The sequence below is a fragment of the Amia ocellicauda genome, chromosome 22 (assembly GCF_036373705.1).
Source record: "Amia ocellicauda isolate fAmiCal2 chromosome 22, fAmiCal2.hap1, whole genome shotgun sequence".
NCBI lineage: Eukaryota > Metazoa > Chordata > Actinopteri > Amiiformes > Amiidae > Amia > Amia ocellicauda.
In genome coordinates, this window is record NC_089871.1 from 4,753,664 (window position 1) to 4,777,631 (window position 23,968).

Sequence of the window (23,968 nt, forward strand, 5' to 3'; positions counted from 1 at the left end):
TTTTAGAAGCGCATGGTAGTTTAGTCTCAGGCTCTCGTGGGCTGCAGAGACCATCCATCATGACATAAACTGTTAGTCTTTGCTGATCTTCCGTGTTCATCTTAGTGTCAGATGAGGGGGATGATAGAGCAAATGATTTCTCCGGGGTCAGACATTAAAATCACTCACTGCTGCACTTCAATGTATTAGTCCTTCTTTAACACTAACACGGGCTGTTAAGAAGAATTTGTCGCTTTGCTTGGTTTTTCAGGCTCTGGTTCCAAGGGGATTAATTTAGATAGGTTACTGATATGGATATGTTTTTTTGTGAAGGTGCTCGCTCTTTAAGGACTAGCCCACATATTGTTTTGTGTGATAGTCTTCGGATTTATGGATATTAACTGAAGAGCGTGTTAACAGTTTAACAGAATGGCATACACGTGTCCTTGGGCTGAAGCCTCACTTTCTCTTTTGCCAAACATGTTCTGTGCAGATACTGAAGTCGGATGAATGAGATTTACCATTCTGAAGTGCATATGTTAGATCTTAAATAGTAGCGATTAGAATAAATGTACGATTTGCAGCATAAACTAATTAGACCGTTCTTTTAGGTGGGGAATATCAAATAGATGTCTTTACAGGGCTGCTGGAAAGCATCTGAATCCTACATGGGGTGGCCTTTGTTTTCATTTTTTTTTACAAATAACCTTCTAAATCTCAAGTCTTGATGAGGATAATAAGATCTACCTTAATTATTTATTGAACAAAATGTATTCATGTGACAGAAACTCAAAGATCCTTCTGTGCAGAAGTGAGTGGATTTTTGACTCAATAAGTTGTGGCACCTCCTTCAGCAGCGATGACTTCAACCAAACGTTTCCTATAGTTATTAATCAGTCTCTCACATCTTCTAAGAGGAATTTCTGCCAATTCCTCTCCATAGGTTCCTGTACATTTATCCTGCTGCAACTGCTTCAGATTTGAGGACTACCATGGCCAATCCAAAACACAGATTGTATTCTTAATCCATTCTTTGGTAGATTTGCTGGAATGTACCCATTTTCGGTGCATCTTCGACTGTTGGACGGGTGATCCAACGTTCTCCTCCTCCTGGCGAATTGTCCAGGGCCAGAGGCAGCCAGGCAGCTCCAAACCACGACTCTCCTTAGGTTGGCTTGGCTAAGGTTATAACTGCAAGGTTATTCCAAGTAACTCCAAGGTTATTTTGCTGGTAGGTTAGCGTTAGGATATTCACCAAACATGGTTGTGCCCAAATAAGTTAAATTTTCAACTCAGCGGTCCAGAGAACATTCTTCTAGAAGTTTGCAGGATCATCCTATCTTTTGTAAACTTTAGACAAGCAGTGATGTTCTTTTTGGAGGGTGGAGATTTTCTCCTGGTTACCCTCCCATGAATTTCATTGCCATTCAGTTTGCGTCTCATTGTAGAGGTATGAATATGGACATGAGCTGCAGCAACGGAAACCTGCAGGTCTTTGGATGGGGCTCTGGGGTTCTTTTTGACCTCCTCTATAACTTTCCACGTTGCTCTGTGGGATAATTTTGAAGGACATCTAGTTATAGTCACTGTGGTATTAAATCTTCTTCGCTTGTAGACTATTTGTCTGCTAATTTGATGGCTCCCAAATAGTATTGCGAAGGTTTTATAACCCTGTATAGACACGTGTAACTATCTTCCTGCTGTCCTCTGACCAGGTTTCTTACCTTGATATAGGAGAGCACCACCCAGTCTGTCCTGGAGATCTGCTCTTTGATTGGTTACCCAATTATGCACCCACCTGATTATAGTTTTCTCCTTGATTGAGCTCATGCAGACTGTGGTTCACTTAGTCTTGCAAGAGCACAATGCATCTCTTTTCTACTACATGCATCAATTCCTGGAAAAATAAAAGAATTTGTAAATATAAACCCTTTTTATAGGGTTTTAGTAAAGAAAAGACTGGTTTTGATTAAACAAGGATTTCACAGTCAGAACGTGACATTTTTATTATTACACTAGGGGCTCACATACTTGCGAGTGGCACTGTATGTTGTGTTCCTGTTTCTTTAGATGATGTGTCCCATGCTGCAGGAATGAAAACAGAAATGTTTCACTGGTTTGGCCAGCAGTACAATACATAACTTGTTTTATTTATGTGTTAACTCCGTGGATAAGTAAGACACTTGAATCAGAGTAGTCACCGTGGATGAAGGCACCAGCCTAAATATAAGAGGCATAATAACAAATATATACATAATAAGGAAAGGATTTGAACTGTATTCAATGCAGTAGTACTGCCATAATATAGTTTGTATCTCTCTGTTCTTTGAAAATCTCCCCTACATGGTATGTCAGAATTTCAGTACATTGTCTAATTGACTTTAAAGGAGAGAGGGCCAGGAAACAGACATGGTACTACATACTTTTTCCCAGCAATAATTCATGTATATTTACTTTTTCCTAGAAGTCTCCCCATTTACCAAATGTTCTCCACAGTTGTGTTTGAGCTGCTTGGTATATCATACCAGATAGCACTGCTGAGCTGAGGTTTCACTGTTCTTTGCAATGACTAATAATGCTTTTATCCTGAATTTAAAAAGAAACACACACACAAAGCGTTACAAAGCAGCTGTCATTTCAAATGAATGATCTTCAGATCTTCTTTCCCATGGCTAGTTCTAATGACTAATAAAATGTATATAAAGATATCTGGATTAATGAAAGAGCAATTGATTACAGCAATGTTTGAGATGTTCACCATTTAATTGGCTTTTGGTGAGTTTACATCAGTTTTAGTTGTCCTTATAGTTTGATAAGCACAGGTCATAGTTGCGTCCAGCAGTGGTGTAATCTGCAAAATTGTCCGCCCTCGTTCTAGTCCATTAGCTTCTGTGGTGTAACAGACTAGGCAGTAAATAAAAATATCTATTTTTATAAGTATAACAAACATTTCCCTAAAAGTTGCAACATATACGATAATATGGATGTATTTTGGCTGTGCCCAAAGACACATTTCTTTGGTCCCCTAAGACACTTTATGATATATTGTTTTATTGTTATTATTGCATTTTATACTTTCAGACATTTATTTGTGGCTGATGATGTTTTTCTATTGATGTACCACACTGTCTTTTAATGCACTGTAGTGTAATATAGTGTAGTACTGTAGTGTAATGTAATAATGTAGTGTAATATAGTGTAGTACATTGTAGTAATGTAGTGTAATAGTGTAGTTATATATTGTAGTACAGTGTAGTAATGTAGTGTAATTGTGTAGTGTTATATACTGTAGTACTGTAGTGTTATAATAGTGTAGTGTACTGTAGTACAGAGTAGTACTGTAGTGTAAAATAATAGTGTAGTGTAATATTCTGTTGTACTGTAGTGTAATCTACTATAGTACAGTGTGGTAGTGTTATAGTGTAGTGTAATATACTGTAGTACAGTGCAGTACTGTAGTGTTATATAATACTGTAGTGTAATATACTGTAGTCCTGTTACGTACATACTGCAGTATTATCACTGCCTATGACATGCATAGACTACTACTTACATACTATTATGCTCACTATCACACCTGCTTCTATACTACTGCCACTAATCTACTTACTGTCACATACTATCACTTATGCATTCTGCCTAACCTAATTTCTCCTGCTACTGCTTACACTAACCTACGAGCGATCACTGAAAGAAAGTAACCTGCATACACCGTACAAAATACACAGGCTATTCAATGTGTTGGACAAAAAGTACTGTCACATGCAGACAAAGCATCTGCAGCTGCTTTCAATTCTGCTTATAGTTTACTGTTAAAATCATGGGCTGTATTGACCGAGTTTTGTTTTTCAAATGAGTGCTAATTGTTGTGCAAAATGTCCAGTGCATCCGAAAAGCATTCCCCACTGGAAACGGAGGAGTAGTCTGTCATTTTGAGGAGTCGCTCTTCTGTATTGTGTTTTCTAGTGCTGTTGGTTCCTACCATAGCAGAGTTGAGCAGCTGAGCCTAAACACAAGATCCCATTTTGAGCATATTAAGCTCATTGAAATGATTGATCTGTTTATCCACTGCTATGCTTTCCATAATAAGCTCAGACTTGTATGCAGCATGAACTGTCCCAGGTGCGGAAGAGAAGCTGTTGACTGGAAATAGTGTTGAGGCTGTCTTTTTAAGAAAATATATTATAAATAATATTTAAATAAATGCAAACGGGGGTTACTGTGCCATCTAGTGGCAGAACAAGGTATTGCATTGTTTTACTATGTCGAATGCTCGATGCCTTTTCTGTGGCGAGAGTTGAGACCTATTTATTTATAGGCAATTTTATGTTATTATACAATTTAAATAGTGTGTGCAGGACTTACCTGCTTATGCATGTGTTTATGCTTTTATCCGCACACTGATAAAGAATAAAGGCAGTTAATGCATTCGTGTATTGTACACAGACGTTTGTATTTGTTAACTCCCTTATCAAACTGTTAGTCACTGTTAAATTGTGTATATATATTATACCATAATACATGTGGAAATTAATGATGTAATATTTGGCTGTGATCATTATTTTCCATACTTGTCAATATGCACTGTGTTAAAACGCATTGTTGTTGTTTTTGATTATGATGATATTACATTTGTGATAGTTGATTACTACTACATTTCTAACTGAAGACACACTGATTTAAATATTTGAGGAAAGACAGGTGCAGGTGTCCTGAGCGACATCCTTCATTTGTCTGTAAAGCTGTAAATCCGATATGCGAGTTTTAAAACTAAACGGGACTTGTCCTTGGGGGGTGCCAGTTGCGCTCGGTGGTAAGAAGGCGAGTGGGCTGGGGTCCCTCGCATGAGACCATGGGCAGACTGGTCTGGGTTCTTAGTCTGAGGGTACCTTGCTTTCCCTCGCTGGCCAGGAGGGGGCGCACACTCTCTCTGATTGGGAATTATTATTTTAAACAAGGGAAAGATAAACTCAATGAGCTCCTGTAGCACTGGAGACTAACCTGTTAGCGCCCGCCGCCGCCCCCACCCAGCCTGCGCTGTAACAGATCTGATCGGCGTGACGCAGGGAGGGCTGCTCGGGAGGTGATGCGCCCATGTGCTGCTGTTTGTTTTTCCCTGCAATTGTGAAAGCAGGCTTGTCAGGCACGGCTCAGATTGGTAAACATGCAGTTTTGTACTTGTTCTGTGTGCACTGGGGATACACGTTGGGATTCCTTGGTGCACAGATGTCCTCGTCTTTGCCTTATTATCATAGCATGTATTATTGTATTCCATTACCATTATTATTGCACTTATGTGGTATGAATTTGAGTTCTTTAGAAAATAAAATATTTAATTGATTTCATTATATTTGGAAATGTTTAAAACGTTAAGTAGATGGAACATTCATCCACCCCCAGCCGGACAGATGCTTCAATTAGTCATAAACGCAAAGGCTGCAGTTGCGCGCAGTCCTGCCCACCATGCCCACTGTGGCGCTGGCAGGTCCAGCAGCGCACGGCTCAGTGGGCCCGGCCTGGCCGCTATTACTGGACCATATCTGCTTCCTCGCCTGCTTATCTGTGTCAGGAGATCTGTCTCCAGTCGGGTGCTCGGTTGTCTCTATTCTCACCCAACGGAGGGATTGTGAGAGAGAAACAAAACTCGCCCAGCCGCCTAGATAACGCATCGTCTCCAAGCAGAAACTGAGAGCGGCTCCCTGGGCTGTATCTTAACCCCCGGCGCTCGTCTGGACTTTGAATGTCACAGCCTTGCGTACAAGCAAACGAGCCCTTTTTGATGTGGGATTATGTGTGTGAGTGTGTTAGAAAATATAATTGGTATGTTTTTATTAATGGTTGTTAAGTAATGTAAATGCCACATTGTAGGCGTTTTTTAAACTGTGTGACAGGAGTTTTACTAGCAACACCTCCAGTGTATATATTCAGAGGAAACATGCTATTGATGTTCTGGATCTGCTTTATTCGACGGTCAAAAGTCCTGTCCTTGCAATCTGTTTTTCCAAACTGATAAAATGTTAAAGGATATTGTCCGCCCGCTGCTTGTTGAACTGTTGTAATGTGTATATATAACACATAACAATGAATGTTAACCTTTAATTGTTAATACTCTTCACATTAAGAACTATTGACCTTAGTTCATAATATAACCTTTCAAATTTAAGCATCCACCGCGAAAATAATAGTGACAATAATCAGTGTCTATCCAGTGTCAGTGTGTGTGTGTGTCTGATACCTGCTATATAGATGTCCAACTCGACAAACACACTAAGCCTGTGTCTTTCATAGTCAAAGCAAATTAACTTGGCCTTTCTACCCCTGCACAATTACCGATCATTAGTTACTATCTATGGGGCAGCCATTGGAGCCTATTGATCACTCATTGACTGATTGTTTTAGACAAACAGTTTTTCTCTGCGACAGTGCGAGGTCCAGCAGCTCGCTCTGTTAATTGGAGATAACAGGGTGTAACAATGGCCCCTTAATAAAAGGAGAGGTTTGTGATTAGTGCGGGGAGAAAGAAAATAAAAGACACAAGAAGGGGGCTCTCTAATTAGGAGCCGCAGCTCCCGGGATCTCCCCCAGCCTTTGTGAGCGGGTGTGGGGAGGCTGTGTGGCCGGCAGGCAGGCGACAGGCGCCGGTTCCTGGACAAAGGCATGTCTGCTGCCAGAGTGGCTGGGCGTCCGAGCGCCCATCCTCCCGCTTCCCAGGCGCGGCGCTTAACCCTTTCACTGGGACACCAGCACTCTCACTGGACAGGCCGGCCAGCCACCGGCCACACATTGTTCTTCAGATGCACATGAAACGCCTTCGAGGAGGAAGAAACCACACGAATTGAACTATACTGGACTGAGTTCTGTTTTTAACGCACTGTTCCCATTTGAAACCCTTTGTGGAAATATCTTCCCAGTTTATGTGCTAATATGATATTGAATAATTCAATTTTCTGGACTGTTTATTTTTCTCACTTTCTGTGGCTTTATTAATTCCTGTGCGACACAGTTGGCATGTATTTGTTTGTGTATACAATTCCACAGTACGATTTTATGTATAAAAGACATTAAACGAGAAAATTTACAAAATTATGAAGTGGTTTAAACTTAAATTGACGCCGAGTGTCATTTTAGAAAATATCTACAGTATTTTAAAGCAAATAAACGTTTATGCGATTCATATGTGGCTATTATTACTGTAAATTGTAAAACCCTAATGTATTTTGAATTTGAACCTTGACCGTTTTGTTCGTTTTTGTAATCGAATGGCTGTGCTATTAATTTCACAGTAGAATTACATTATTATTATAATGGTACTTTATCATCTTAATTCAGAGGTTGCAGTATGACCACGAACCAAATAAATTATTCGTAAAATACGATCAAAATAGGCTATTGCTTTTATTACAGAATATTACATAATGTACATTATAGAACTTAAGTTTCATAATGTTTCTCTACTTCATTGCACAACATACAATTAAACATTAAATATTTAGAAGTATAAAGTAAAATAGTATTGACTGAATTTGAATTGTTAATCTATGGTTCATATGATTTACTCAATTTCATCATACAAAAGCAAGCCAATTCAAATTAAAAGATAAAACTGTTTCGTGCGCTTCACTCAAACAGTTAAAGTCGCTTAGTGCCACAGAAAGTGCAAAGGAAATGTGTTATTGAAATACTTTGAAAGGGGGGCGGCAGGACTTCCGTATTAAACACAACCAATCTATAAATACCCTCAAATTACTATTCTCCTTCTATATATAACCAAAGTGAGACAATACAGCGAATAGGAAACTCAGATTAAAACATTAATCACTAATAGCTCCAAAATAGACTATCCGGCCCAGGACCAGTTAGCGTGTTGAGTGACTCATCACACAACTTGCTGCAAACTTGGGTCCTGTGCATTTCTATTAAAAAATGCTTAATATTAAAATTAATAAAACAAAGCAATTCTATAATTGTCCGTCGATAAAGCTCCCAACCAATTATTTCAAGAACAAGTTTAGTTTATTATATTATAGTCTACCATATGAATGTGATAATGCACAGTGTGTATTAAAATAAATAAATTAAACTTTTTAATAGAGAACTTTACACATTTTCACCAACCATAATCGTATGGGCTAATCATGTACTGTTTAATATGATTGCCTGTAATGGTTTAAGGCTATTACACACCTTAACTCCTCGCAGTGTCCAACATACATTTTACTCGCATCATTCTCCGATTTATGGAGCAATGAATCAACCGACTAGGTTAATTGTATGTTGTATTTTTTGTTTTGTTTTTTGGTTCACAAAGACATGAGGAGAAACGAGGAGGTTAAGCAGGTGGGTGACCGAGGAGCTCAGTCGGTCGGGCAGCTTTGGATAGATGCACGTTTTGCCCAGGTTTTCATTGCAACAAAGTTAGTTATAAATTAGGCGGTTTGAAACTTTAGCGTCGGTGTTTGTCTTGCATTCTAGAAACACGTTTTGTTTTTTGTTTTTATGTTCATACCTGCATTATCTGTATTATGTTAAGGCATCCCCATTTATGGTATAGACTTCCATGTCTGATTTTCCTTTTGTGAAGAACGAATTTGGCCTTTATGGTATAATAATGATACTTAACACTAGGAGATCTGTAAACTGAAGGCGGTCTGCTTCCGTCTAGTTTTTTCTGGTTCAATAATGGTTGAGATTAAAAACGACTGCACTATACAAATACATAGATATATGTACTTAGGCGATTCCTCACACTTGCGTTATAGTGTATTAAGAAATAACATACATAAGTGGGTGTTGCTGCAGATGTCTGACCTCGAGGGGTGCACAGTAAACCTCCGGTAGGGGGCGCCCCAACCCTGGATGGGCTTTACACGCTTTAATTGCAATTTCAACCACGGGGCTTCTCTTTTGAAAAGTTTGATTTCAAATAATTTTTTGCATGTAATCAGAGATGGTGTAATTGAAATAATATAATCAATATAGTTGACATAATTTAAATTAGTTTCAGTGACAGCCTACACACCGTTTAATCGGGAATCAGGAATTTGAAAAAAGCTTTAAAATAATAAATGTTCAACACTTTACTGCTACTACTATTATTAATAATGCATCTCTCCAATATGAGTATATATTGTAAACAGCCTTGTGAAGGTCGTTACATTCCGAATATCTCTAGTTTTACATTACATTTAGAATTAATCAATCTGTTTTATAACTTGGTGTCTGGTGGTAGTTTTATCTGCAATATTTGGCCCCAATGCAAGGGAAAAACTGTTGATTTAACGTCCTGTATAGATTCTTTTGTATCTGTCTGCGCTCTAATAATCTATTAATAAGGAGTGAGATTGTGACCGATGTCTAGATCGAACAAATATATCAATAATACAACACCACAATTTAACACATTGATTTTTTTTATTGAAAGTGTGAGAGAATTCAACAAAAACATATGAATTTACCCGAATAACCAGCATAAACGAGATACGCTTATTTAAATTTAAATCTATATAGCGCCCATTCTGAAGAGGAACTTAAAAAAAATCTCTTCTGTACTGGAGTGGAGAAAAAAAAAAAACCTGAGGTTTTCCTGCCTTTGCGTTTCCCGCTTTATATTATAGCAGTTAATATTTGGGGGGACAGATTATTAATTATTTTAATTGTAACAGCTATGCAATGATGGCACACAGTCTCCTTCACAGGCAGGATAAACAACAATGCATCACAGATATAGAAACATATTTTCTCTTTCAAACCAACAAGCGCTAAATAGTTTCATTTACAATATATGCTCATGTAAAATGAAAAAAATAATAATAAATGCAACGAGTTAAACTCTAAATATTATGTACACGCCAATGTACAACTTTGAATAAATTAATACCAATTTGCATATTCTGGGATCCTTATAGCTTATTTACAGAATTACTTTTTCTTTTAATTACATAAATATTTCAGATACAATTGTCCGTCAGAAATTACTTGAGATCTTCAACAACTGTTAAGAGAATCAGATTTAATGACGGAATCTTTCCTTTTCCATCCCTTTTCAAATGATATTTTTTGGATGAAGCTTTATTTTTTTATATTCTACACACCGGCCAGTCCAGTCTATTTGCACCTCCACATGTCCGGGGGTCCTATTTAAAAGAGGGGGGATTGGAGTCTCCTTTAAATATATTGTCCTTTTTAATAGACCACTATACGTGTCCTCTGTGTAATAAACGTTGTTCATTTTCACAGGTCGTTTCAGTCGCTTTGGCTCCCTCGCCTTGTCTGTCTCTGTGTTTTTTGTTGTTGTGTTTTTCCCCACAAAACGATATTTGCGATTGTCCTTAAACATCTTTTAGAATATGTTTTTACTGTTCAAGCTGTAGGTAAAGAACTTCAGATTTGTTCTTCGTGTTGCCCTTTTGATTAATATTGCAATGCTTGAATTGGTCATACAGAATCCCTTAATAACCGTTTATGACCATGCCTGTGTTGTCTATGCCGGTCACTGCATCCTTCCATCCATCCATCCGACCAATCGCAAATGTTTGACCTTGCAGTGTGCTGTACAAAAACATGTCCTAAATGACCCTGGGATATGCCAAGCCAGGTCAAGGAGGGCACCGGTTGTCCCCCCATTTTATCACTTCGGGGAATCCCTGGCCGGGGACGTTTCCCTCTGGCTCTCAAGCCCACTGACCAGTCTCTGTATGTTTTGAAGTTCATTGATGGACTCCTTCAGGGACGTTTTGGGGGAGCCCGTTCTTTGACTAGATCCCGATTTGTGGTGTTCTGGGGCAGGGCTATTCTCCCTGCTGCCCGACTTGGACGACTCGGAGCCCGGGTTCAGGCTGCTGGGCAAGCCGGTGGTGAGCAGGTTTGTGCTTTGAGGGATGGACACGGGGATCTGGTACGGGTTGAAGCGCAGCCGGGGGCGGGAGCTGGTCAGGAAGGGGTTCCTGGAGAGCGAGCTGGCCGCGCTGCTGGTGGGGAGGGCCGAGGCGGCGGCTGCGGCGGCGGCCATGTAGGTGTAGGGGTACGGGAACAGTCCCCCGAAGGTGGGCATCGGGATACCCTACAACAAGAAAACAGTTCAGTATACACAGAGAATCAAACGGACAAATACGCTGTTGTTTTTTTATTATATATATGAATGTGCGTGTGTGAGACCATTATAATCTTCCTTTACAAAATCTTCGTTTAGTGCATCAAGCATTTTTCCATCCAGTTAATCTTGTCAAATATTTATAAGATAAGCACGCTATTCAGAAATCTTTAGAGGCTGTGATCAATCGGTTTATTGACTGTCTGACCCCCCCCTCGGGCCAATATTTATCGATAACGGTGCAGAGTCGTCGTCCCCCCCCGGGTCGGACAGAGACCAGGTGACGTGAACACAGCCAGTCGCCAAACCTGCTGATTCAGTGGCACAGTCAATAGTGTCCTGGATAAGAGGTTTCACATTGGTTGTGCTGAAGCTAATTGCTTTCCCCTTTATATTTTGTACAAATAGCAGAACAATAAGCCCGTGCTTTATGAACTCCCAAAAGTTGTCAACCGCTTAACATGTAGTCCATACAAAATATTTCACACAAATACGGATAGTCTAATGAAGTGTCAATATGTTACAAATATGAGACATATTTGAGTAATGGAATTCACAAAATAATTACACAATAATAATAATAATAATAACACAAATGTAACTATCTGTGAATATGAATGCAATCTCTTGTTATTAAATGCATCCCGTTGCTAAGTGGCACAATTTTCATAAAAAGCTTCACATCAGAACTTTGGAAAAGTTTGGAAAATTAAGTCTGCTTTTATATAACAATGTGTGGCGATACGTATATTGGCTAAATATACACAATCGCTTACACAGAATCATCCACTACTGTACGTGTTCATTGCTGTGTTGTAAAGACTGGGAAATTACGCTCCTGTGTGGCAGAAACGGGTACTGCCCATTGCATTGTATTCTGAAATGACAGACCTAATACTAACCTACTGAAAGCTAAATGAAACGCAACCTGCACATCTGTCCGACAAACGCAACCACCATGCCCGTCAGTCTTAAAAATATATATTTGAAAAGTACAAGAACTGGGATCATCCCAAAAAGGCGTAACACATGGGGAAATACCTTAATGTAAGACGCACCAGAGATGAAAGCAAGACAGACAACATCCAAATATAGCTTTAGGTCGGTAGGGTAAAGAAATGCAGATGTAAAGCTCGCTATGAATAATTTGCAATTGTTGTAATAATATTGACCTGATTGCACAGTCTGTTTTCATGTGCGCGCCCGTTTTGCATTCAGATAAGACTCCGTGCGTGTTATGGAGGACAGTGTGCAGCCCAGTCGGAGGATTAACAGGAGCCTGTCTTACCTGAGAAGCCAGGACGTGTTGTGACAGGTGGAAGGGGAAGGGGGTCGGGGTGGTGCCCGCTCCCTGGGCCGAGGAAAGGGCGCCGTTCTCCAGGCCGCTGGCTCCGGACACTGAGGCCAGTAAGTGCCCCATGCCCATGGCCGAAAAAGCCCCGGGGGCCATGGCAAACTGTCCGGGGTGAATAAACAGAGGCTGTCCAGTGTTCAAAGGGTTAAAAAACTGCTGGCCATGTAAGCCAGAGAGGGCCAAGCTCTGCAAGTGTCCAGCACTGAAATGGGAAGGGCTGTCGGTCTGCACCATCAGGGGTGCGAAACCCTCCTTGGTCCCGGTCAGGCCCCCACAATCCGTGTCCTTTTTGTTGGATTCAGTCTCTTTCCTGTGTCTGCTCTCCGTTTTGTCTTTCTCGATGTTTCTGATGTTGAATATGGACTCGCTGTCCTTCCTAGACTCTGTGAATTCCTCTTTTTTGTCTGGACTGGGCCTCTCCTTCACCCGCTCTTCGCATCTGGAACTGACCGGCGAAGGCGGCTCCGGGCCGGGGCTGCTCACTCCCGCAGACCGCTCCTCATGCTGGTCCAGTTCTTGCTCACTGTCCGTGCAGGCTTTCTCGTCTGTCAAATACACAATAGTATATCGATATTTAATTTATTTTATCGCAGGCATTGTCTAGTTGTAAGCAGAATACATTATTAATTATTTTAAATATAATAAAGGACGAATTTATGATCACACACAGATACCCACACGTTGTGTGTACATTATTATACGAGTAAAGTCATGATTTAGTGTCAACATGCCTTTTCTAACCACTTCCTTCCTACATGTCAGCTAACACGCCTGCTCTGGAAAATTGGACTGGGTTCCCATTATTTCCATTGTTTAAACCTGCAGTAAGATGTATATGTATGTTTAATAAAAAGATAACAAATGTACATAATAATGACGAGCACTTTTTTATATGATGTGTGAAACCTCAAAAACCTATAATTTGCTATAAGAAAAGTCTATGCATGATTGAAATGTGTTGTCCAGCGGTGTTTGCCACTCTAACGGACATTCAAACAAAACGACTTCCCTGTCTGCAAGCTGAGTCCACAAGTGTTCATTCACAATGTCTCAGTATTTCCCAACGAACAAAAATCTGTGTTTGGTTCTTTTAGTTTACTGATATACTGTAAACCTTCATTTAACACGTATCTGCACTGAGGAGACGGACGCAATGCTACATGAGTGTGCATTGGAGAAGGAGACAAACTCCATCAGTTAGTGCAGTTGATGGATCAATGCAAGACTGTGTTGTGTACGCTATTGATTCAGTCAGATTCAACCTGCACCTTAAGAACGGATCCACACATTAAATCGAAAAAATGTAGGCCACCAGTTCATTTGCCAGAATTGCCCGATGGCCAGTCCGCCTATGAGGCAAGGCAACCTGTGGTGGTAATATGTTGTGAAAGGTAATGGGCGAGTTGAATTGCTGCAGGATTTTCACGGTGTGCATTAAATTGTTCACAACAGCTCTTTACCCCAAAGCTACATTGAAGCATAGGGGATATCCTGGATATACGCTAATTGTGTAGCCCATTGTTTCTTCTGCAAATACCAAATATGGGGGGGTGGGGACAAAGCACTTATATAGCCTGTGTATGTGCATGCATATATAATGTATATATACACACCACACGAGAGGTCAGAGCACATAATACAGTGAAATGCCAGTGAAACTTTAATACGATACCTCGGCTTGTTCGACTGAACCGCAGAGGGCTGGACGAGGGTCCCAGCGGAGAGTGGACAGTGTCTCTGCCGGTGGTTGGTTCGGTAGAGGAGGCGTCCGAGTCACCGCCGTCCCGGTCTGCTTTGCATTGATCTTCATACATGCGCAGCGATGGCAGCGTTAACTGCTTTCTACAGGAATCACAAAAATGCGATTATTATTAATAATAAAAATAATAGTATTGCTCTTGTATTTAAGTATCTAGGCCATGTCTGTCTATACTTGTCCATCTGTCTATGACATGTATTTGTTTATGTCAGTTTCTATTATACTTCACTCAAGCAAAGACAAGTCTATTTAAGAATAAATATAAATATGACTGTATATGAATTAGGACTGTTCTAGGGCTGTGGGCTGCGACATTACACTCTGGAGGGAAAGGGAGACCTCTGAGTTTGCTTGCTTTTGGTGCTTTCACACAATATGTTCCTGGAATTGTAATTACGCACAGAGAAAATATTTATGCTGTGCTATTTTTAATTTGGTCACGTCTATATATACACACACACACACACATTTAAAAGCATGTTGAATATCTTTGCGTTTGAAGGTGATTTTTATATTGAAGAAAACAAAATATCTGAAAAGATTTTTAAAAATTATAACGGCAAGGTATATGTCTGTACCTCTTTTCTCTCCGTCCATTGCCCGTGTCTCTGAATCCCTTGGCGAAGGGGTTGTTATCAATTTTAAGCTGCGTGATCTGGAAAGAGAGACCATGGGCATTAAGGATTGCGTAACAGGACCCAGAAACCGTGTCACAAACGACGCATATAAGCCCGGCTTTATCTGATTAAGGCATCATATTTGAAATATCACTGTGTCTGTAACACAACGAACAGAAAACCATTCACAACCAAAGCCATTTACACACAATCGCATAAACAGTGTGTGCTTGTGCAGTCGTTGAGAGCAGCTGCATCAAAAGAGATACTCTTAAACCTTTAAGAAGACGTTATATGATATTACATATAGTTACGGTGTACACGTTATGAAACGTTAGTGTATAATTGAATGGTTGCTGATACTATTAAATAGCATGCATGTATCCAGCCATCCATCTAATAATAAGGCAACCACAATAAAATGATATTTAATGGCAGAAAATGCCTGGTCAGCAGGGATCGCAGGCCTGGCCTGTTAAGAGGTCAGTGTATCCTCCTTAGATTCGGTGTCCAACTATTCCTCCCCATGCAGTACCCTGTTTAACACACCACACGGTTTATTAAAAATGATACTGAGGTTTGGCTTGAATTATTAATAGAGTTTTAATGATAGGAAGTTATTTTCACGGCCCCCGAGAGAAAAGACGGCGACTAAACATTGCTGCGTTGGTTATATCGCTGTGCATTTGAGAGAGAGAGAGGCAGAGAGAGAGATGGAGAGACAGACACAGAGAGAGACTGAATTATGGTGCAGGCGACGCTGCCTTATCAATTATTCATTGCAAGTTTAGTTTTTTTCCTTTCCAGTTACATATTTCAAAATATAACGAGTCTTGCTACAATTATGTTGATTATAGCAACTGTTACATTACACTGTTGTTGCTATTTTGCAAATGCACTATTAAATTATTAGTAGGCTATTCAATATAAAACAATTTGTACTTATTTTTTTAGTTTTTGTTTTCTTTTTTACTATGCACGATATTGTTGCCAATTGATTGAATCTCATTACGCATCTCTCAAAATCACTGAGTATATGTTTAAGTAAATATGTATTTTTCCTCCATTGGAGAAGCCATTGCAGGATCTATAATTCAGTGCCGGTATCTTCCTCTGTGTTATTGACCTTTGGTTGTGCTGCTGGAGGGCCTGGAGCTGGCGGACATGCTGGCCAGTCTAAGTGCCTCCTAATCGATTGTGACTCTTTACCATAAACTTTACGACACCAACAGGCCCACCAGGGCCCTCGGACACAGCCGCCAATTAGTATTCGCAGGGAGGGGAGAAGTGGAGGAGAACAAAAATAAATACTCCCCTCGCATTTAGGAATTACTGACACCTTCCCCAAACGAGAAGCAAATCACCTGCCTTCATTTAGCCAGCTATACTCATACATCACCGGCCCACATGACAAGACAATTTCCTCATTTTATAATATGGCAGAATTTTTGTTTTATTATTTTTTTCAATTTTCAGTAAAATATCATATAATGTGTGTGTAATGAAGACCTCGACAATAATTCAAGCTATCTTAATCCCATTACCAATATCAAACAAGTGACAATCTACAGAACATATGCTTATCAAACTTGAGAGAGGAGACAATAGTTTTTTTGGACCCCTTTCCCAACCCCCCAAACACACACACACACAAGGTCAAACAAAGGGATATTATTCTAGAACCCAATCAGGGTTCAATTCTATTAAATAATCGTTTTAATATAACATCATCTAATAATTCAGTAACAAAAATATAGATCATATCACAACTCTCACCCCCCCTAATACAACAAATCCATACAGTAACATACACCCAGTATTCTTTTAATATTAAAACAAAAACAATCTAATTCAATTCTAATTGTATCTTTAAAGGCCGCTTTTAGCCTGTATTGACAGCATAGACATTTTATATATGTATACAAATCATATAACGTCCGCTTCAACTACATTTAAAATATACTTTTAAAATGTTTTCTTTGTTCTCAAAATAGCCAACCACAGAAAACCAAATATGTTTATAAAAAGTCATTTTAAATACATGCAGAAATATTCAGCGGACGACCCACTTAAGGAACTTAGTATACATAATGACAGTGCAGAAGTATAACATTAACTGATTTCATGCATAAATATTACATTAATGTAACTCACCTTATCGTTTTGATAAGCAGTCACTGCGATAAAATCCGTCTCTGGAAAGACATAGGTCCTAAAAGTGCTGTAGGGGAGCTTGAGGATATCGTTGGCTCTCACAATGTGAAATCGGGGCTGGTACTTATGCATAGAATTGAGTATAGTCTGAAAAACAAAATATTTAGATTCAGATTTAGTTAACTTTCATATATAGTATCGTTTTTTTTATATATAATTTATCCCGATTAGTCTATATGTCGTCTACATGGATACATTAATATAATATAGTGTTTAATAGCGCTATAAGAACGTCGCAGTATATTAAATTTAACCTTCGTTTACACCAATATGGTTTATATCTACTATCTGAAGAATGCATAAGATAATTATATATTAATTTTATTTGAACTCCATTTATGTACTAAATAAGTTGAGTAAATACAAGTATAAGTACACACAAAAATATGCAAACTAGTAAAAGGGTCTTTGAAAGCTTTAATTTCATATTTCATTTCAAAAATCATCTGGCTGGCCTGCATATGCACCTGAATAAATACTAGATCTTATTTTGTATGGTGGTGTCCTGCCTGTCATTTTTTATGTTTCTATAGAAAACATGGGTCATTTCCATGTTACAGTAACAGTCTTTTGGTTTTAGTGGCATGGCAGCTTTTCTGCCACTGAGAAATGCGAAGAGGATTTATCTCAGAAACATGTCACAGGACTGTCACTCAGGCGTGCAAATCGGCAGCACGGAGGACCTGTCTGTCTCTCCTGCCCAGGTCACGACTCCAGTTTGGCGTCTATCAAAAATGCATCTTCATACCACAACACAAGAAAACAATACCTCGGAAAATACCTGAAAATGACACACTTAAGCCTTTATCGTGGAGACTGAGTTACAATAACCGGCTTGCAGTACAGACTTGCAGTGTTGTTATTTTTTAATAGATCCTACAGATATCTAGATTGGTAGATAAACGCATAATGACGAGCAAAGCTGAAACGTACACCTAAATAAACAATTGTTGCCTGGAAGAAGCCTGGAAGGCTAGCAAATTCAATACAAGAAAATGAAAGGCAAATGAAACCTTAAATGGAGTATTAGGAAAGGTTGGGTGCCACAGGTTGCAAATCTGGGTGCCGCATATGCAAAGTCTCGATTTGTTTCCAGCCATTTGTTTATAGTGCCTTGGTTTGGAGAGAACTAAATACAGGGGACTGGCGAGTGCTTTTGGGTTGCTGACTGGGTTTTAATTTTAATGCAACGTTATTACGTCCTCCTCCGCTTCTCTTCCTCTCTAAGTCCAAATCACACTTCAGGGAGAGGCACTAAAAACACTTTCAGGCCTTGGAGTAAATGGCCACACTGGTTTTCTCAGTGCTGCTTCAGTCACCCGCAACAATGAAGAGATCCCACCCGCTCAATACATCAAGCTGCAGAGTCCTGTCTGTACTGGGCCTGATTCCTGCCACTTATTTCACCCCAATCCCACCTTACTGCTCTTCTTCATCCCGGCCTTGTGGCTTTACCGAAAAGTACTCCATGTAGTTTCATAAATACATTGATAAAATATATATTTAAAATATATAATCAATCATGCAAGAACATATACTTCCTGGCTACATAATAAGCAATTAGCGCCGGCTCCCCCATTAAAAGATAAAATAGTACATTTTCAAGACGAGATTATTGATCGAACTATAGCTTCTCCGACTTCGAGATGAATTTAAAGCATTTAAAGCCATGATCAAAAATGCCTGATCGACGTTCGTCAAAGACGTTTATTGGATACAGTTGATTTTTTTTTTAATCTCGGCTGATCATGTGATGTTACTGTTAGTTACTCAGCTACAAACATGAAAAATTACATAATGAAATTCTTAGACAGCTAAGCCCTCGGTACTCTTCTATGAAAACACACTCCCCACAGAATAGTTTAACATTGTATCCGACCATATAAAAAGTGTACCACGAATTCCCACTCCGTAATGTAAATTTTAAATTTTATTTTGTATTTTATTTTATAATCGAACTAGTCTTATTAATTCAGATTGCTCACTCCAGGCCTACAATTTAGAGATTGTAAGTTGATTTGTTGAGTTAAAGTGTGTGTGTGTGTGTGTGTGTGTGTGTGTGTGTGTAAATATATATATATATATATATATATATATATATATATATATATATATATATATATATATATATATATATATATAATATACAAATTAAATCAGTTGTATTTTTCTGTTTTTTTTTTTTTTAAGAAATAAATGAGCAATAAAAAATATATGAATCAAATAAGTGTCATGTAAAATAAATTTTAAGTAATATACAACGGGTTTTTTTTGGCCATATGATGTAAGGGGTACTTACAAATCCATGCTTGTCGGAGATATTGTTTGTCAGCTTGAGTTTATGAAAAGCAACAGGTTTGGCCATCCACTGCTCTCCTGTGGCCGGGCTGTCCGGGTGTATGTACATCCGTTTGGGCATCTCCGGGTCGGCCTTGCCGGCCACCATCCAGCGGGAGTTGTGGAACTTGTACCGGCAGTCGTCTGCGGCCACAATGTCCATCAGCAAGATGTACTTGGCCTTCTTGTCAAGACCATTGACTCGCACTTTAAAAGGAGGAAACATTCTCCTGAAACAGAGTCAAAAAGGCCACGTTAACTCGGTGGAAAGGGTCTGTTAGTTATATACACATCACTAGACCAAAGATGTGAAATTATAATGTTTTGGCAATAATAATATGAAGCATTTCTATTTTTATTATCATTATTAAGAAAAAATGGTCATGCCTTCACAATATGTCAACCACACCTAAGGAATAATAGAGTTAAGCTTAAGAAGTTATTTATATGTATTCTCTACAGAAAGTGTGTGTATGTGTATATATGTGTGTGTATATATATATTATAATTATTTTTAATTAGAAATCAAACTATAAACTCTGTTTCGGATTTACCAGTGTTTTTATTTACATAACCGGATTACTCGTGTTTGAATTGTTTCTGTACAACTAAGACCAACTGCATTACAATTAATATCTAAACCGCGTAAATGATAAGTAGGACATGGCGATTAACACTGTACCTTTGATGCTAAAATACAACGTAACACCTAAAGTGCAGAATAATCTTGTGTAGGCAATGCATTAATATGTATGTGACTGTGTGTGTATGTATATGTGTATATATACAGAAAATCACTGTGTTCATATCGATTTGCAACTTCAAATTTCGAAAAGGCGTCTATCCGAACCCACTGAATAATCTTTGAAGAATATTTATGACATTGCCCTATCACTTAAATCACAATCTTCTTTTTAAAGTGACAGCCTGTTTACAAAAACCAGAAGCTTAGCTGTCATGGCAGAATGCATGGTTTGATCCACACTGGTTTAGTTTTGCGGAGTAAATTCCTGAAAGGGTCTTTTTTTTTTCAGTCTGCATATTATCAGAACCAAATGGAAATGCAGAAAAAAATACTAGATATACAACAGCTACACATCCTACTGGTTTATGTTAAAATATAATTTTCGTTTTGAGTTAAATATTTTTTGGGGGAAAAAGGTTCGGAGATTCATTATTTTGGTACCAAAAATACATGACACAGTATTGTTTGTGCACTCAATACTTATTAAGCTGTTCTTACTGCTGACAATTTTCCTGTTGGTACACTTTTAAAACTGTATTGTCAGTGTATAATAATGTACACAACTGAACATATATTCGTAAATGCAACGCACAAATACTCCAGGCCTTTCCTATTAAAGTTTTCAGAAAATAATAATGAGGAATTCAGGCCACTGCAATAATCGGGAGAATTGTCCAACAACCGCTTCAGATTTTACTATTCTCGTTTTTTTCAATTCTTGTCATTTTAAATGTAGCCACATATTGCTAATAATATTAAAATAAAGTATGAGATCATAAATAGTCTTACCTTCCAGATTTCGTAATCACCATCTCCGTTCCCAGTTTGTGAAATTGGTCCCACAGTTCCTTGGCTTCCAGTGTGACTTTGGGGTCGTCCTCCACCTCCTCCTCCGGCTCCAGGCTCTTCAGGGTGCGCAGATGGGCCGCCTGGTGATGGTGGCTGAGCGCCGAGTGCAGCCCTGCTTCGGCGGCTCCAGCAAGAGTCGGGTCCGGCATAGGTTTAGTCAGGGCGCCGGGGGGCAGCGTCAGCGCCGGGAAGAACGAGGGCTGAGCCGCTGCCAGGAAGGCTGACATCGGGAAGTCGGCCGGCCGGGGAGCATGGAAAGGGTGATAAGCCATTGCGGTCCCTGTGAAAGCTGGATCTCTCATCGGTGCATCCAAGAATCGAGGTGGAAGTATTACATGCAGTTATATCTTTCCCCCGATACAAAAGTGACTTTTTCCAAATAAGTCAAGAATCTTCGGAGACTGGAAACTGTAAGAGAAGTAATATCTACAGGGATGAGAAGTAGAACACGAAGAAAAAGCGATTGGAGTGCTTTCAGAAAGACCCAAAAAGCTTCAGATTGTCCCTGTGGTGCTGCTTCCACGCAGTCCCGGATAATAGTGTTAGTCAGTGGGACTCTGCATGAAGGCGTAAAAGGCGAGTCGGGGTTTTCCTTTTTTTCCTCTCCAAAAGTCGCTTTCAGCAAAGACAAAATGCGCTGTAAATGGGGATGCGCTGGGAAGTGGTCATGCTCCGCAGACACGCAGTTGAAATGGTTAGATCTTGCCCTGTTCTCTGCAGATCTGTGACTATCTCACATGTCCTTCCTGCCCCGATCCCAACACTAATGAACCAAGCCCCCTTGATTGCTGATTTTACGCTTTCTGGACCAATTGTGGGCCTCTATAGGCGTGGTTTTCACAGCTCCAGCCAAGATCAGGATGAGGGAGAGGGGGGGTGGCAAGAAGGTGTCGGAAGCATTAGCAGTAAGAAAACATGTCAACAGAATAAAATATTAACCAATGACAGAGAAAAGATCGGGAAATCCCACCCCCAGCTCCGAGCCAAACACCGGGTCAGCCTTCTATGTGCGGCCGGTGGAGAGAGCGCCTCGGTCGGCTTGCGTTTTTATTATTGTGCTGAGCTGCTCTGTACCTTGTGCGGAGCTCGTAATACACACCCATAGAAATATAACCTAAATAAATACTTTTTATTTTTGTATTTTTCTGAAATACGTAGCCTCTGTATAATATGACATAAATGGTTCCTCATGCGTAAACGTATACATCGCCAGCTTTAACGCTTTGGTTATACCTTTTTATTTATTTTCTCATAGTTTTGTATCAGCAGGCAGTTTGGCTTTCATTTTCTTGTTCGAGCATATGTGTTCCTAATAAACATATTTAAGAATATTAGGTTTTAATTTAAAAAGCTGTGTACAACATTGTAACCCACCTCTCCAGACGAGTCATTTACCGGGGCCCGATTAATGTGAGCCGAGCGCTCCTCGGCTGGGCGCAAGAAAGATAAGGGGCAGGGGGGGGCAGACAATAAGAGAATTTAATAATTATATTTATAAAATGAACAACTGTTTCAGTGAAACGCTTCAGTCTTTCCAATGGCTTCACGGGAGAGGATAGCTGCTAATAAACCGGACATTGCTGCTTTCCATGCAGCCCCGGGTCATCCGAACAGCTCCGACCCAGATGCTGCGTTCAAGTAAGGAGAAAAGAAAACAGCTGAATGAATATCCAGGGCAAAAATGAAGTGGGGGAAACGCGGTGAGTGTTTCTGTATCTTTAATTCTACCAACGAGAACCTCCTAGAAGCTGTAGCCCAGCCTCAAGTCGAAAACGAAAAGAGCGAATTAAAATAAATTAAAAATGGATCGCAAATAAGTCGATCATATTTTTCAAAATTGCAGCAAGATGAGTTATCATGTGCTTTGTAAATATTTTCCGTTTAGTCTCCAAAATACATTTCAAAAATATAAAAACATGTATTTTCAGATTACAATTGTCTCACAGTTGCAAAAAAAAAAAAAAAAAAAACATCCAACACGAAACTGTATTTATTTATGGATTTATTGATTGATTACTACACGGAAGGCGATGGTTGCGAGGAGAGCTGCAGCGCCGAGGACCAGTGGCTTTTCCAGCCCAGGTCTGGATCATCCCCGGGCGCGCAGTGGCGCTGCTTGTGTCGGAGTGCACGGACAGACTGTCGGTCCATGTCAAATGATATATAACCTGTACTTCAGACCTGGTGTGATTTCTGCAGGGATTAAAGCCGGCTCGGAGAACTGCTGTGTACCTTTAAGAAGTCCATTGGTAGATCCTTGATTAACTGGGACTCAGTTTGTTAAAGAGCCGCTTGGCGCCAGTCTGCTGACGCTCCACAATAAGACCCGTCTCTTGTCACTTCATATTTACCCTCCAATCCTCCAACAGCGCCCTCCAATCCCCCCAGTATGCACTCCAAAGCCCAGGCTTATGACTGAGTCTTCGCACTGCCCGCTCTCTGATGGCGATGCTGCTCCGGCCGGTGCATTTATTCGTTTAAACGCCGAGTTTTTTAATAAACACGGAGGTGTCCGCTAAGGTTGACCCCGGGAGACAGTTTCTAATCCTCTGCAAAGGCTTGTTCTGAAGCTCCGGCCGGCGCCGCATTCCCAGCCCCGAACCTTGTCACTTTGACATTAAACCGACACAAAAACGACTAATCCGACAGAATACAAACAGCCCACCAATTTCTGATTAACCCCTCTGTGGCCGGGGTGGCTTTTGTTCTGCAATCGTCAGCAGACAACAGTCGTATCTGCGCAGATATACTGTCCACCCTGTCTGTCTGGGATTTGGGGGTATGTCTGTAGTTTCTTCTCTCTCTCTCTCTCTCCATGCTGTTATGCATGTTAACATTCACATGATTCAATGTCGTTAAAATATAGAGAACTGTGTGTCCAAAAATGCGACTGCAGCAAACCAGCACCTAAAAACCCATGGCATGTGCCCAAACATCAATACCGTTTTAAGCAGGTACACTGATTTTCAGAGGAGATAACCTATTGAAAATCATCAGCATCAGCATCATCCCAGCATATAATGTC

At 39.8% G+C, this 23,968-nt stretch overlaps 1 protein-coding gene across 1 annotated transcript; it reads right to left on the minus strand.

Annotated features, from left to right (window-relative positions):
- Positions 1–9,371: 9,371 nt before the first annotated feature.
- On the minus strand, positions 9,372–23,968 carry LOC136717984 (T-box transcription factor TBX2b). Its single transcript, XM_066695578.1, has 7 exons — positions 20,884–23,968; positions 19,312–19,579; positions 16,953–17,099; positions 14,760–14,836; positions 14,095–14,264; positions 12,357–12,967; positions 9,372–11,038 (listed from the first exon to the last, which is right to left on the minus strand). The coding sequence occupies exons 1-7, from the start codon at positions 21,243–21,245 to the stop codon at positions 10,607–10,609; spliced, it is 2,067 nt and encodes a 688-aa protein (XP_066551675.1). The 5' UTR covers positions 21,246–23,968; the 3' UTR covers positions 9,372–10,606.